The following is a 12,695-nucleotide window of genomic DNA, read 5'->3' on the forward strand; positions in this document are numbered from 1 at the left end:
TATAATTGGACTGCTTGGGTGGCCGGGTGGTGCATGTGATAAACAGTGCCGGTCCACACGGCAGGACCAGGTTCAAATCCCATCCGGACCGTCTCCCCGTAGCATGGACTGACTATCCCGCTACGTGGTAAAATAAGTCTAGTAATTCAGAAATAATAGTACATAGTAAAACTATCATAATACCCCATTAGACAAACCAAAATGCAATCTTTGTACGTATTAAACATAAATTAATGTTAAACATACACTTACCTCCGGTATGTCATCCGGCACCTTGCCCATCCAGGACAGTGACAGTATTGGGCAGTCGCATCTTGTGTTGGAGTTTTTCTCAAAATGCAAATGCATGATGTCGGCCTAGGGCAGAAGGGTCACGTGCACGCTACTGCACCCTCCCACATGCAACACACTTTGTCACTGGTAGGTGTGTCACGCAATCGATTCACGACATTCACGATTCCTTCACGGCACACAACCAGGATAACACCGTTTTCTGTTACTTCAGCTGCCTTAAACCACGGTACGACCGAAGTTCTGGAGTTAGGAGAGCAAAATTAACTGTTTGAAATGTATTACCGAATGTGTGAAGAGAAAAAACGAAAAAAGGAAAGCACTTGTCACAAGTGGATGAATGTCGATATAATGTTGCCAGATTGTACCGGTATGGTCCTTACGATGCTAGGGAAAGCTGTAACGTCTTTGAGAGCTCGTTTGCACGGATCATTTCAGCACCATCTGTCACCGTTGTCACCGATGGGTTCGATGCTGCGTTAAAATGGTGATGTTCTCTCTCTCTCTCTCTCTCAATAGCCTATAATAAACCGATGCCAACAGTTCCGACAACCGCACGAAGGACATGTGTCTCATCTGTTGATCACCGTACCGTCATTATGTCACGTTTTGTTTATACCCGTCGGTGATCACTTATCCACTTTCACCTGTCACAAATCGGGCACCAAAAACCCCGCCGCGAAGAAAATGCAAATGAACAATCGCAAAGAAAGGAAAAGAAGGGGGGACTCGTGGGGGTATAAGTTAACGAAAACGTTTGTGAACCGTGATTGGCAACATATGTCCTCCTGGCATCCCACGAAACACTTACCCACACACCTTCGAAACCATGCTGTCCGCTATTTTTGGCTAAGCATCATCAAAAGCGTCAATGTCAAGGCATCGCATGATCGTTTCTCTTCCGACTACTTTTGCTCCCCTGCTGGTTGTGTACCATTTGGGCGGAAAATGGATTTTCCACCTTGCCTTGGCTAATGTTTTACATCTCAGCAACGTCGAAACGCATGGTCAAAAAATAAGAAACACGATGTAGATGTTTTGCTTATTTTCGGTATCATTATGGATGATAGGTAATTCATAATTAATCGTCACTGTTCCATAAATTGTGGTGTGCAAATTAGCTATAAAAGGCACCACAAGAACCACGAATGGATGAATGTGGGTGGAAAAATCCGTTTGATTAAACACAGCCAGACCACAAATGACATTTCGTTGGCATCGTAATTAGTATCATGTATTACTAATTGCATACATTCAGGCAAAACCAGACACTATGTGACGATACTAAACATTTATCTTTGTTACCGCTACAATGCGTGCCTAATCGCGATTCAAAACCTTTGCTAGTTTTTCAAACAGTTTTTATTTATCGCTATATTTATCGCTATATAAATTCTACTCGTGCAGTAACGCAGCGTTACTGCAGTGTTGGCATAGCTGCTTTTCCAAGTCATTGTAGTAAAACTTTAATTTGCCCTATATGAAAGCTCAATCAACAAACCCTGTATGTTCACTAGATCGGTATCGTTTTTTGGTTGTTGCACAGGTTCTAAGCCTACTTCAACATATCGAAATTTAAATGTATTATACAAAAGGATATTTTACGGTAGGACGATGTTAAATATTTCATAGTAGGCTGGCTCAATAAATGGTACAAGTGGTACGATTTTCAGAGAGTGTTGGCCAAGTGAAAATAAGCAAAAATTCAAGAAAGCAAAATTAACTACATTTTAACAGCAGAATATTAGTTTGAAGCAATTCAACGAAGATTTGTCATTTTTAATTGCTGAGCGGGAATTGCTGAATGGTAGCAGCGCGGGTTTGTACACCACAAAACGGGCGATCAAATCCCATCCGGGCTAAACTTACGTACGCAGGACAGACTGTCTCGCTACGGGTTAATAAAGCCAAGGAAAGTTAGCAATGACTGGCCAAGACCTCTTCAAGTTGTAGTGAATTTAAAAAAAGAAGGAGAGTAAATGGTGATACCCATCCAGGAGAAAAGGAATAGCTAGTGAAGATGGTGATAATATTGCCCGGGCCACCGTACCGTATATTGACCACTGTAAATTTTGAAAAACAGTGAAAACATCCATTAATATACTGCGCTAAACTAATCTTATTTGCTGTCGGTAAGATTTTTCAATTTACTTAATATAAAAATATTTCTATTCGAAAATATTTCTTTTCCGTGGTCGATCTTACAATGGCACATCATGAAACCAAGACGAAAAAAACCCGAAGTGCGTCTTAAACGGAATTTTCTAAGCCCTCCATCAACATCTTCAATGTTTGGATTTTCCCTATTTTGGCGATTGTAACAGAACTATTGTAAAGAAATTCTGACGGAGCCAAGACAGTAAATTGGAAATTTTAGATGGTTGAAAAGAAGCAATTAAAAGCCACGATGGCCGGGCTGACATTGGCCTTGACCAACTTTGAAATCCTCAAAACGAACGAATTATTCTCATATCGGATATTAGGAGTTCGCGGTGAAGGGTAACGAATCATTCGATTTGATGAAAAATTGTTTTACAGGATATTTTTCCTTTTGGTTGTAACAGATGAAATTCACCTGATGTTCGAAGCAAATTGGCATATTCAGTCTGTTAGGCTGGATTTCACTGTAAGTACCGTAGTATCGCCAACGTAATTGAGAATTGAGAAAATATTGCTTCCCTATGTTGTCCCCGGGAATGTTATTGAAATGGAATTATTTAAAAATATAACAAAAAAACTTGCTGTTTTATGAAAGTTAGTTGAGTTGTATAACTTATTCCTACTGCCTGGTGTGCTATTTCTCAAGTATGTCCAGTTGGGTGACTGGTTGCTTAATTAAATCGGTATGCAAATTGGCAAGAGGACAGAATGGCAACGCTACTATACACTGTCACTGTCAGCTCTACTTATTATTCTGTCCCATTGACAAACACAACAGTTATCGCTCGCTTGTACCAAGTACCATGCGGCTCCATCACTTTAAAGGGTGGAATAAAATTTAAAGAATTTTATTAAATTTTTGAAGTAAAAATTCAAAACCAGGTTAAAAGAATATTCCAATAAATTAAGAAAAAAATACCAACACACTATAAAAAAATCAATCATGTCAAGACTACAGATCGAGTGAAAAAGCTTAATTTTCTAGCCCGTATGTTGGTTGATTTTTTTCCACCGGCATGCAACACGCCCACACTGTAGTAGGAAAAAGCTGGCAGCCTGGCAACGCAAAAACCGAACCGTCTAGGGTTCATCAGCCGTTGAAGAAGCCAACATGGTGTCGTGTGCTTGACTGGTAAAATGGATAGAAACCGGACAGCACGGTTGGGAGCAGGGCAGGAAAATCGACCATCCGGCACAGACGATGGTGTCATCGAATGAATAGCGCACCGGATCTGGTATCATTTTCCGACGCCCACATGTGCAGTCTGTGCGGGTGTAGATAAGAATGGTTGAAAAAAGAAGCAAGAAACATGAAATTCTTTGTAGGATTCCATTCAACCTTAAATAAAGCTGTATTAGATGGGCTTTATACTTGGAATTATGGATATCACTTTTTTGAACTGCAATCAAATTAAATACACAAAAGATACTTTTAATGTTTTTTTTCGTCTGGAAATTTATCCTTTCATGTGTTTCATTTCATTTTTTTTTCTATTTCATATAAACCCGTTTCATTAACCGATCAATCATCGTAACGTCAATTGGAAAGTCGATCCGTTTTGTGAACCGAATCACGGTGTCTTTTTCAAGTCATTCTCTCCATTCCATGTAGGTGTACAAACGACATCGTATCGCATCGCTTATGTTACAGGGTTAAAAGCTGTTACCTATTGTCGTTATCGGAAAATTACATTACTTCGTTTTTTTTTTGGTGGATGAAAAAGCTTTACAAAACTTAATTTGAAACGAGACGCAATGTTACGCTTCGTTTCGATACTGCTTTGCGAAAGAAGATAACACCAAGGTCGCACAACTACAAGCGACGTTCGTTTAGTTAACTTCTTTCATAGATGTTTCATGCACAGATAATATTACTAAAAGCCTTTTTTCTCTTCTTAATATCAACCAACTCATGTGAGTTAACTCAGACTTATTTTTGTTCTATTCGCAAATGTATTTTAACAGTATTTTGAACAATATTTTGAAAATGTCTACACCTAAATTAATTGATGTTTTCCCAATGCTTGTTGATAGCTCCAAGCTTTTGGTGCAATATTGATCCGTTTTAATCGGAATGATTGATCTTTATTTGCCACACATAATAAGGCCATCGATGTTGGCTGGCACAGTTCATAAACGGATTGATATCATGGCTAAACTAGTTGTGAATGACTAGTGAATTTTTAACCATGCAGCGTTTGCCGCATAGATCATTAATGATGAGCTGAATGTGGCTCCCTTTACTTTTGTCGTAAAAAACGTAAGTTTGAAAAACTAATCCAATTTGATTGATCGCTTAATATAATTACATAGATAGATATCTAAGATGTCCGATACGTCTATGATAGAGGGTGGGTATTCTGCTTAGTTCTTACTGGCGTAACGACAGTTAAGTTATAAAAATTATCACTACAAACACCCAAACTATCGGGCCTCTATATTCTATATTTTGCTTACACGAAATGTAAGTTTCAAGAGCAAAAAGCTAGTGGCATAATTTGCTAAAAAAAACATTCATCAACAAAACCCCTTTTAAAGTTGCGCAAACAATCGAAAACACTGCATAACACCCGCCGTTTGTTTTACTTTTCGATTTTTACCACAAACGATCATTTCGCTGATGACACCATATTTTGCCACCCGAATTTGCAAAAGCAATCATCTCTGCTGCTGGGGATCCGTTTTCTCCCTCCGATGTGTTTGATCATGTCAAACAAGCGTTGCTATTGGTTTTGTGTTTACACATGCTTTGCTATAGACACTTATACTTTGCACACCAAAAGGAGGATTACAAATCCACCGCGAGAAGAGCGATGTTGTTGCGCTATTTGGTCGTGTTGACAACCTGTGCACGGTGGGGTCAGCATGATAGCCGAACACGACACACCCGAATGTCCCCAAATGATGAAAAATTCCACCTCCCCCCCTTTCCGTTGCTTCTACACGAGCAAGAAAGTATATTTGGATGAAAGTACAAGCGTGGAATGACACGCTTCTGTGTGGTCGTGTGGCGGTAGAGTAACCTTCAGAAGAAAAAAAATATCTCCCACGACAGAGTGATCGGACGTCATCGAAATGGGACGAACGTATCGGTTGGAGCGTATTTTCATTTGGGAGTGGTGTAGTGTAGACACAAGATCAGATATTTTTAGCATCAAATTTATGGTAATGAACTTACTTGTTCGATCGAATTCTAGGGCGACAATGAAAAACGCGCTTACGAGTTGTTTGCCCTCGAAAAATGATTTTTTTCGCAAATCAATCACATTTTTCTTCTTTCTATTTTTTTAAGGCAGCATTATCACAGAAAACTAGATCTACTCTTATGATCGATTATACTCCGACTCCGAGAGTCCGGCTTTGATTTGACAACTAGAGATAAATTTAGTTTCAATTGCTATCGTTCTTCGCCGGGGTTCTATACGAACGTTATGCAATAGCCATTTTACCATCTACCGGCTGGACAAAATCAAATGCCATACCTCATAACATCTGCCCCCGGAGGAAAACGATGAGTCTTCATTGGATTAGTCTCTATGGAGCGCTCTATCAAAACATAGTGCTGATGGGTCAAAATCAAGAACCGACGACTAGTTTTTGGCACGGTTCCGGAACTCTACTCTCATTATTCATTGCTTGGTGCGACTCCATCGACGGTTCGTCGATGATTTGTGAATCAATCGTTGATGGAAATGAAAATGAGCAATAATGATTTTTGCTGTTGTAAATTTCAACGTTTCCCAGAGATAGCAAAACGTTCAACGCTTTGTCTTTGTCGCAGGCTGTTTTTTTATGTAGATCGTCTTTTTCGATACTACACATCACTTGCTGGCCATAACGAGGCAATAAACATCCTTTCTCATCTTCGAGCTTCACACAACCGTGTGAAGGTTTGTGCCATGCGAAAACAGTATTAAAATGAACGATAAGCAGTGTACAGAATACCGCACAACAATCACCTTACGACCGGCACACAAACGTAACAGCACGCAACGGAACGCAAGCCCCCCCAAACCAGCCGTAAGGTATTTATCGATTTAATAACAATCCTGTAGCTAAAAATAAATTATGCATAAACTTCACTTGCATACATTTTCGGTCGCTTTTGCTCCCTCCCCAAGGGGCTTTCCACCGCCGGCTGGCAAACCTCTGTGTGTGCGTGGTGCTGTCGGTATCCTTCCCGTTCGAAATAAAAGGAGTCACGTTAAGGAGGTCGGCGCCGATTTCCTTTGGGGCGTTTGGTTTCCCCATTTGCTCGCACACTACCAACACACACACACACACACACACACACACACACACACACACACACAATCCGGGGGACTAAACACTTATACACGCGCACACAAACACGTACATACAATCACGTCCGCTGTAATATCGTTGAGTTGTTTTAAACGGGAAAAAGGAAAGGCAGGAGCGCCAAAAAGGAAAATCACACAGCCGCAAATATTATCGGAGAGAGAAAGAGAGATAGTAAGAGCGGAAAGAAAAACATTTCCTCACACTGACAGTTAGTTTGTTACTGGACGAGATTGTCAACGAAGGAAGATTTTTTTTATTTTATTATTTGCTGCTCCTCAGCTTCCTTTGCCGTGTGCGATTCATTCATTTTATGGTCGAGAAAAAAGCTCACAACACACACACACGCGCACCCGTACGCATTGATGATTGGGAGGCATGAAGAGTTGAATAGTTGGGAACATCCTGCAATTCACCTCACCGTGAAAGCTTTTAATTTGTTCTTCTACATATTTGCAATACGGAGGAACACATGTTTAACGGCAAACCCTGGCCGGAATGAAGTGCTGTCCTCATCGAGCCTGTTTTCCACTTAATTCAACTGCCGCGCCAAATGTGGTCACAGTAATGAAAGTAATATAAAGCAACACTGAAAAACACATAGCTGCTCCATTTTACTCCCGAGGGGGAAATAAAGAGCCTTCGCTTTCGAATGGGGAAATAAGTGAAACAGTGAAAAGACACTTACACACACTAAAAATTGCACAATTGCTGATTTTTCTTAAAATTCCACGAGGAAAAACCACTGTTCTACGAACTGCGCGTCACTCCCGGGACGCGGTTTATTGCTACTCCTAGCTTGGCAACGTTAAATCTGCAACTGCGAGCTGTGCAAGATTTTCCACAAGCTCACCTTACCGCGATAGAGAGAGAGAGCGAGCAACTATGGGAGAGAAACGAGAAAATTGTGTGCGGAAAATCTATTTGTGCGAGCATAACCAACACCCATACATATGTACGCTTGGCTTGGGAATTGCTCTTATCTGTGAAAGTGTGTGTGTTTTGAGCGCGATATTGATTTTCCAACCCAACCAATACAATATAGGAGGCGGTGAGAGTGAGAGTGAGAGAGAAAACAAAGACAGAGCGGAAGGAAGATGTTTAGGGAAATTGGTTTTCATGTGACGGAATGATGCTGCTGTTGCTGCTGTAGTGAATGGTGTGTGGGAAACCGTGGGTGCGGCTCTGGGAGAAACAAGTTCCCGCACGTGGAGAGCTATACAACCGCGGCGAGGGCAATCTCTCTCACTGTTGCTCGTCTGCTGCTCCCGGAAGCCGGGAAAACTGGTTATGCGCTTACGGAAGCGAATACCTGTGCCTGCTGGAAGGGTTTCATTATCAGCCGAACGCACACGTGCAGTGGAGACGAGAGCTGTTACTACTTTACGCCTGATGCCACCTGTTTTCTTTGGTACGCTTCTGGTTGTGTTCCGTATATTAATTTGATTTGAAAAATGTCACCATGTGTAAGTTAGGAGTTTGGAAAATCAACCGGGAAGGAAAGAAAGGCGGATTCGCACACGTTAACGTTGCATTGTTTACATAAAGCTATCTATAGAAGGTTTAAAGAATAATAGAAAATATACGAAATAGGCAGTGTATCATCGTGTTTCTTTTTTTAATGAACGTTTATTAATAATTATTTCCTTTATGATTCAATTGCAGTTGAAGAACGACACGCTTCCATCGCATGCTTTGGCAAACGGTATCGGGCAATTTAAGCAAACATTTTAATGTTTATGTTTTTAAGTTTAATTCATGTAGTACTAGGATGCTACATTTAAATTTACTTCAAAGTGCCATAATTTTTGAGCAATTTTTTCAGCAAAAAAAAAATTGATTTGTCTGTTTGAAAATTTCACCCTAACTGTCAAACCGATGGTCCATACAGTATCCCATCGTGCCTTTCTCACTGTACATAGTGAGATGCTAGGTACTATAAGTTGAGGCATGTTTTTGTTATTTACTTTATTCGATCCAATACGAAAAATAACAGTTTAATAGGGTGTTTTTGAACGCATGATTCATTCTACTTAGTTTACCACGGTTATATATTTGCTTATTAAGGCAATTAGTATTAAGGGAACACTCTATTGTAGATATTTTTTTTTGTTTATATATTTTGATTATATTCTTTGACCGAAACATTCACTTTTAAAGCCATAACATTAAATTAAAATGCACTGAACCCTTTTCAGACAACTTTTTTTCGGCTACACATTTAAAATTATGAGCTTATCAAATTCTAAAAACCGTTACAGCACGTCAAGCCACAATATGTACCTATCCGTTACGTACCCTCACTGGAAAAGGTGCATACTTTAGTATCCCCTAGTTCCGTGAGTCGTTGATCCAGGATTGATTAAACTTTACATCGGAAATGTTCACACACTCCAGCTTGTGCGTTGTTTCGTTAATGCCCACCACCATTCTAATGTTGGCATGTTCGCATCGCTTGTGCTCTTCGTTGAGTTTCGCACAAACATCAATGAAAAACACCTCACCGTCCGAACATTCGTTCTGAACGCAGACCGGAGTTTTACCATTCGGTTCGATATAAATTATGTGCCCGGATGGACAGTATCCTTTAGTGTACATCTGGTAGCATTTTTGCTGATGCGGATGATACACGTAAGCTGTGGGAAGTACCAGAAAAAAGGGGAAGTAGAGGGGGATTTTTGAGCTAAGCTTCTATCTGCAATCTTCAACGTTCTCTACGGCAACGTTGAAATGTGCTGATAACGAAATCCCTGCACATGTCTACTTACTTGGCTTACAGTCACAGACCCAATCGTTCTCATGGTCTCCCGGGTAGAGGATCTCATTTTCGGCGCACTGTTTCGGAATGTAGAGGGGTGTACGATTCTGCAAAGTGGATGAAAATTGCTTTAGAAAGTGATCTTGAGCTAATGCATGTACGGTATTTAATTTACCCGAGCGTTTTGCTTCGATTCTATGGCTGACTGTTCGGCCGGGTATGCGAACAGTTCGGTCTTGTTGCTGTTTTCCACTTTCGGTGCAGTATCAGTAGCGGGCAGAGCGTAGCCCTTTGCGATAAGGAACACAAAGCAGATCACCGTGGTGATGGTGTCGAAAATTCGATCCGAACGTGTCATTGTTTGGTCTTACTGGCAACAACTGGTACGAAAACTGTAGATCGCTGCTCGTTTTTACCACACTCCGCTTAAGGTCAAAACGAGTAATCCTTGCCTGGCCGGCTTCACGTAAAAAACTAAGTCGCACAACCGTCCGCGTTCTGCAGCTTCCGAGGTGAGCTTGCACACAGCGGAGCAAGATCGAGATCGTACGCCGACACGAGCACGCGGACCGACACACTAACACACGAGAGACAAAGAGCAGAGAGCGAATGTTGATAGTGCCAAAACAGGCCCCAGGCCGGGAGTTCCTGTTTGAGCCAGTAGCGCACATCTCGGGTGGGAAACCCCTACTGCAATCTAACCTGTCTTCGTTCGCCGAACCGACGGGAGGTGGGAGGGGGGGGGGAAGGATAGAGACAACGCAACTCGTGAGGCTTTATACACAAGGGCGCAAAACCCGCGAACGCGCTCGACGACCTTCGTCGAGACCCGAGATCTTCCATCCGATGGAGTGCGTGGTAGTGGTGGACTCGTTGAACAACTTACGTCACCGATGCCGAAGCCATTTGTGATTCTAAGTCAATGTACGGGATCGATAGCGAACTGACCGAGAAGCGAAACTGGTTTTTATTTCTGCAATGTTTTTAGTTTAGTTAACTTATATCGTGTTTTTGTTTTTTACTTACTATGGTGTTTCAAACATCATGTAATATGTCATATGAATCCCAGTTCCATCTCAACTGGAATTATTCATTGGTCAAGGATAGGATAACGACAAGAAGTTACCTACTATGATCTGCTCAAACCCGATTAGTCTTACCTCAATAAAAGTAGGTAATGGGTTTCCTAGATGAAAAAAGAGCCAAACTTCAAAATGCAAAGAAAAGGGGAAGTTCTAATTGTAAATTATCAGCTACTCTGATCCACAACCCTGAGGGAAGCTTGCATGGAATGGGACAAGTTTACAAACAAGTACCTATAAGCACGAATTGTATAACGCAGTACAATTTGCAGTACATTTTTTATGTTTTCATTTTATGAGTAAACGAAAAAAACCCGACTTTGATGCCAGACAACATTCTTACTCAGAGCGGTGAAGAAATCAAACAAAACATGTTTTTTTTTGCTTGATGCCATGCTTATCATCACGGAGAGCCTGACTGAGTGGAACGCACCCCCTGGTACGATGATGATCCGTGCTTTCGTGCGATGGTTTCATCGCACATTTGCCAGTCGTAAGTTGACCGGCGTCTTTAACGGATCGATTACAATGGCATTATCATACTTCCTGGGTGTTTGTTCGGCTTTGTCGATAGCGATACTGCTGCAACCTTACGGTGGAGGTCAAATTTGGGCCCAGGAACTGTTTGCCTTTCCGGCGGATGAAGTGGTTAACCCGTACTTGGAAAATGCCAATGTAAGTAACGTTTGTTGTGAGTGGAATCGTCACGAAGTTATCAGCACTGCGGTAAAGGTCAAGGGAGAAAATTAAACCATTGCCGCTGCTAGAATGATTAGAAGAAAAAAGATGTTTAGAAAACGTTTGCGTATTCTTCATTTGGCTTAGCGTAAGGTGATGATTTTTAAATTATGACCATTTAACACAGTACGAATGGGGTTAAGAATGAAACTAAACCGGTATTAAAGCGCAGTGCAAAGGCGTTTTACGACACAGTGGAACGAATTAATTCAAATGGCAGGATAGCCTTGAAAAAGTGATCCAATCATTTGTTAGTCTAAAGAGCTAATCAATCGCAGCACGTCGATCAGTTCCTGGAGTTAATTTGCAACAAAGGCACAAAGAGTTTTTTTTAGTTCATCCAACATTCGAAATGGAAGTGAAAGTTATAGATCTGTCGCGTATAAGCGAAAGTTGAAATGTCCAAAATGATCAGCGATAGTCTGCAAGGAATTGACAAAAAAAAAAAAGATCACCATTACTCAAAAGGAGTTTCCTTTCGTACTCATTTTATTTTGATGTCTCTTTTAAAAGAATCGCACACCGGTATACATACCAGGCAAATGTAGCGCAAACGAAATCCTCTATCCTGGTGATCACGCAAACGATTGGGTGTGTGACTGCCGACCGGGTATGTACAATTTCTCCAACATTTTTCTTCTTTTTTAAAAAGTGCTAACAGTTCGTATCATGCTGGATTTCCATTTCAGGATATGTTTATTCCCCGCTGCAGGACAGCTGTTTTCATCTCTACGAGCAAGGTTTCTGTCAGCCGGGAGAGTACGTCGATCTAGAGAGACCGTCGATGATTGTTAAATGTACACGCAACATTTGTACCGGCAAAAAACAAGTACCGTACATGAATCAATGTGTGGAGCTTTACCGTAACAATAGGATATGTAAGAGAGAGAAACACATCAGCTGGGTGATCGCTATAAATGCTACCACGTTGGAGTTGGATTGCGTACAGGGTACCACGGAAATGCTCGAATTGACAGTTCGCACGGACGATAGTGAAGAGAAGCCAGCAAAGGAAATGAAAATGACACCCAAATAACAATTGACAGCTATCTTGTAGGCACGAGGGGTACAAAAATACAGGAGCATGCTGCGGGGGGTTGTGGTGATTTCAAGGCATGCGGTTGATGTGTCGAGAGAAAGAGATGGAAGATGAATAGACAGAGTGAGAATGATGATTATCAAAGTTGACACAGAAAAATTACAGACACCATCAAAAACGCGCCAAAAAATTCAAACGTGCTGCACGCAAATTTTGCTAGAGTCGAAAAATTAAATATCAATTGTCTTCTGAGTTTATCCTACGCGTTTTCAAAACACAACAGTGCTGTGATTCGTAGTTTTTTCGGTGTAAATCATGGAAAACG

At 41.1% G+C, this 12,695-nt stretch overlaps 3 protein-coding genes across 7 annotated transcripts in view; 1 reads left to right on the forward strand and 2 right to left on the reverse strand.

The window, feature by feature from the left end:
* The window catches only part of LOC125760991 (serine-rich adhesin for platelets), a 42,991-nt gene extending 35,463 nt beyond the window's left edge, over positions 1-7,528 (reverse strand). For 2 of the 5 annotated variants that reach the window (XM_049421703.1, XM_049421701.1), the window contains exon 1: positions 253-1,610. In XM_049421703.1, the coding sequence (XP_049277660.1) occupies positions 253-348 (96 nt within the window). In that variant the 5' untranslated portion in view covers positions 349-1,610. Of the gene's footprint in view, positions 1-252; positions 1,614-7,441 lie in introns of those variants that run through there. The other 3 variants (XM_049421699.1, XM_049421700.1, XM_049421698.1) reach the window with 3 other exon arrangements.
* Positions 7,529-8,581: 1,053 nt separating this feature from the next.
* LOC125761019 (uncharacterized) lies at positions 8,582-10,193 on the reverse strand. The gene is made up of 3 exons (XM_049421751.1): positions 9,687-10,193; positions 9,522-9,618; positions 8,582-9,389 (listed from the first exon to the last, which is right to left on the reverse strand). The coding sequence occupies exons 1-3, from the start codon at positions 9,867-9,869 to the stop codon at positions 9,085-9,087; spliced, it is 585 nt and encodes a 194-aa protein (XP_049277708.1). The 5' UTR covers positions 9,870-10,193; the 3' UTR covers positions 8,582-9,084.
* Positions 10,194-11,060: 867 nt separating this feature from the next.
* On the forward strand, positions 11,061-12,367 carry LOC125765622 (uncharacterized). The gene is made up of 3 exons (XM_049430956.1): positions 11,061-11,268; positions 11,845-11,941; positions 12,021-12,367. The coding sequence occupies exons 1-3, from the start codon at positions 11,122-11,124 to the stop codon at positions 12,365-12,367; spliced, it is 591 nt and encodes a 196-aa protein (XP_049286913.1). The 5' UTR covers positions 11,061-11,121.
* The last annotated feature ends 328 nt before the right edge of the window (positions 12,368-12,695 follow it).

Source organism: Anopheles funestus, chromosome 2RL (genome assembly GCF_943734845.2).
Source record: "Anopheles funestus chromosome 2RL, idAnoFuneDA-416_04, whole genome shotgun sequence".
In the NCBI taxonomy this organism is placed as follows: Eukaryota; Metazoa; Arthropoda; class Insecta; order Diptera; family Culicidae; genus Anopheles; species Anopheles funestus.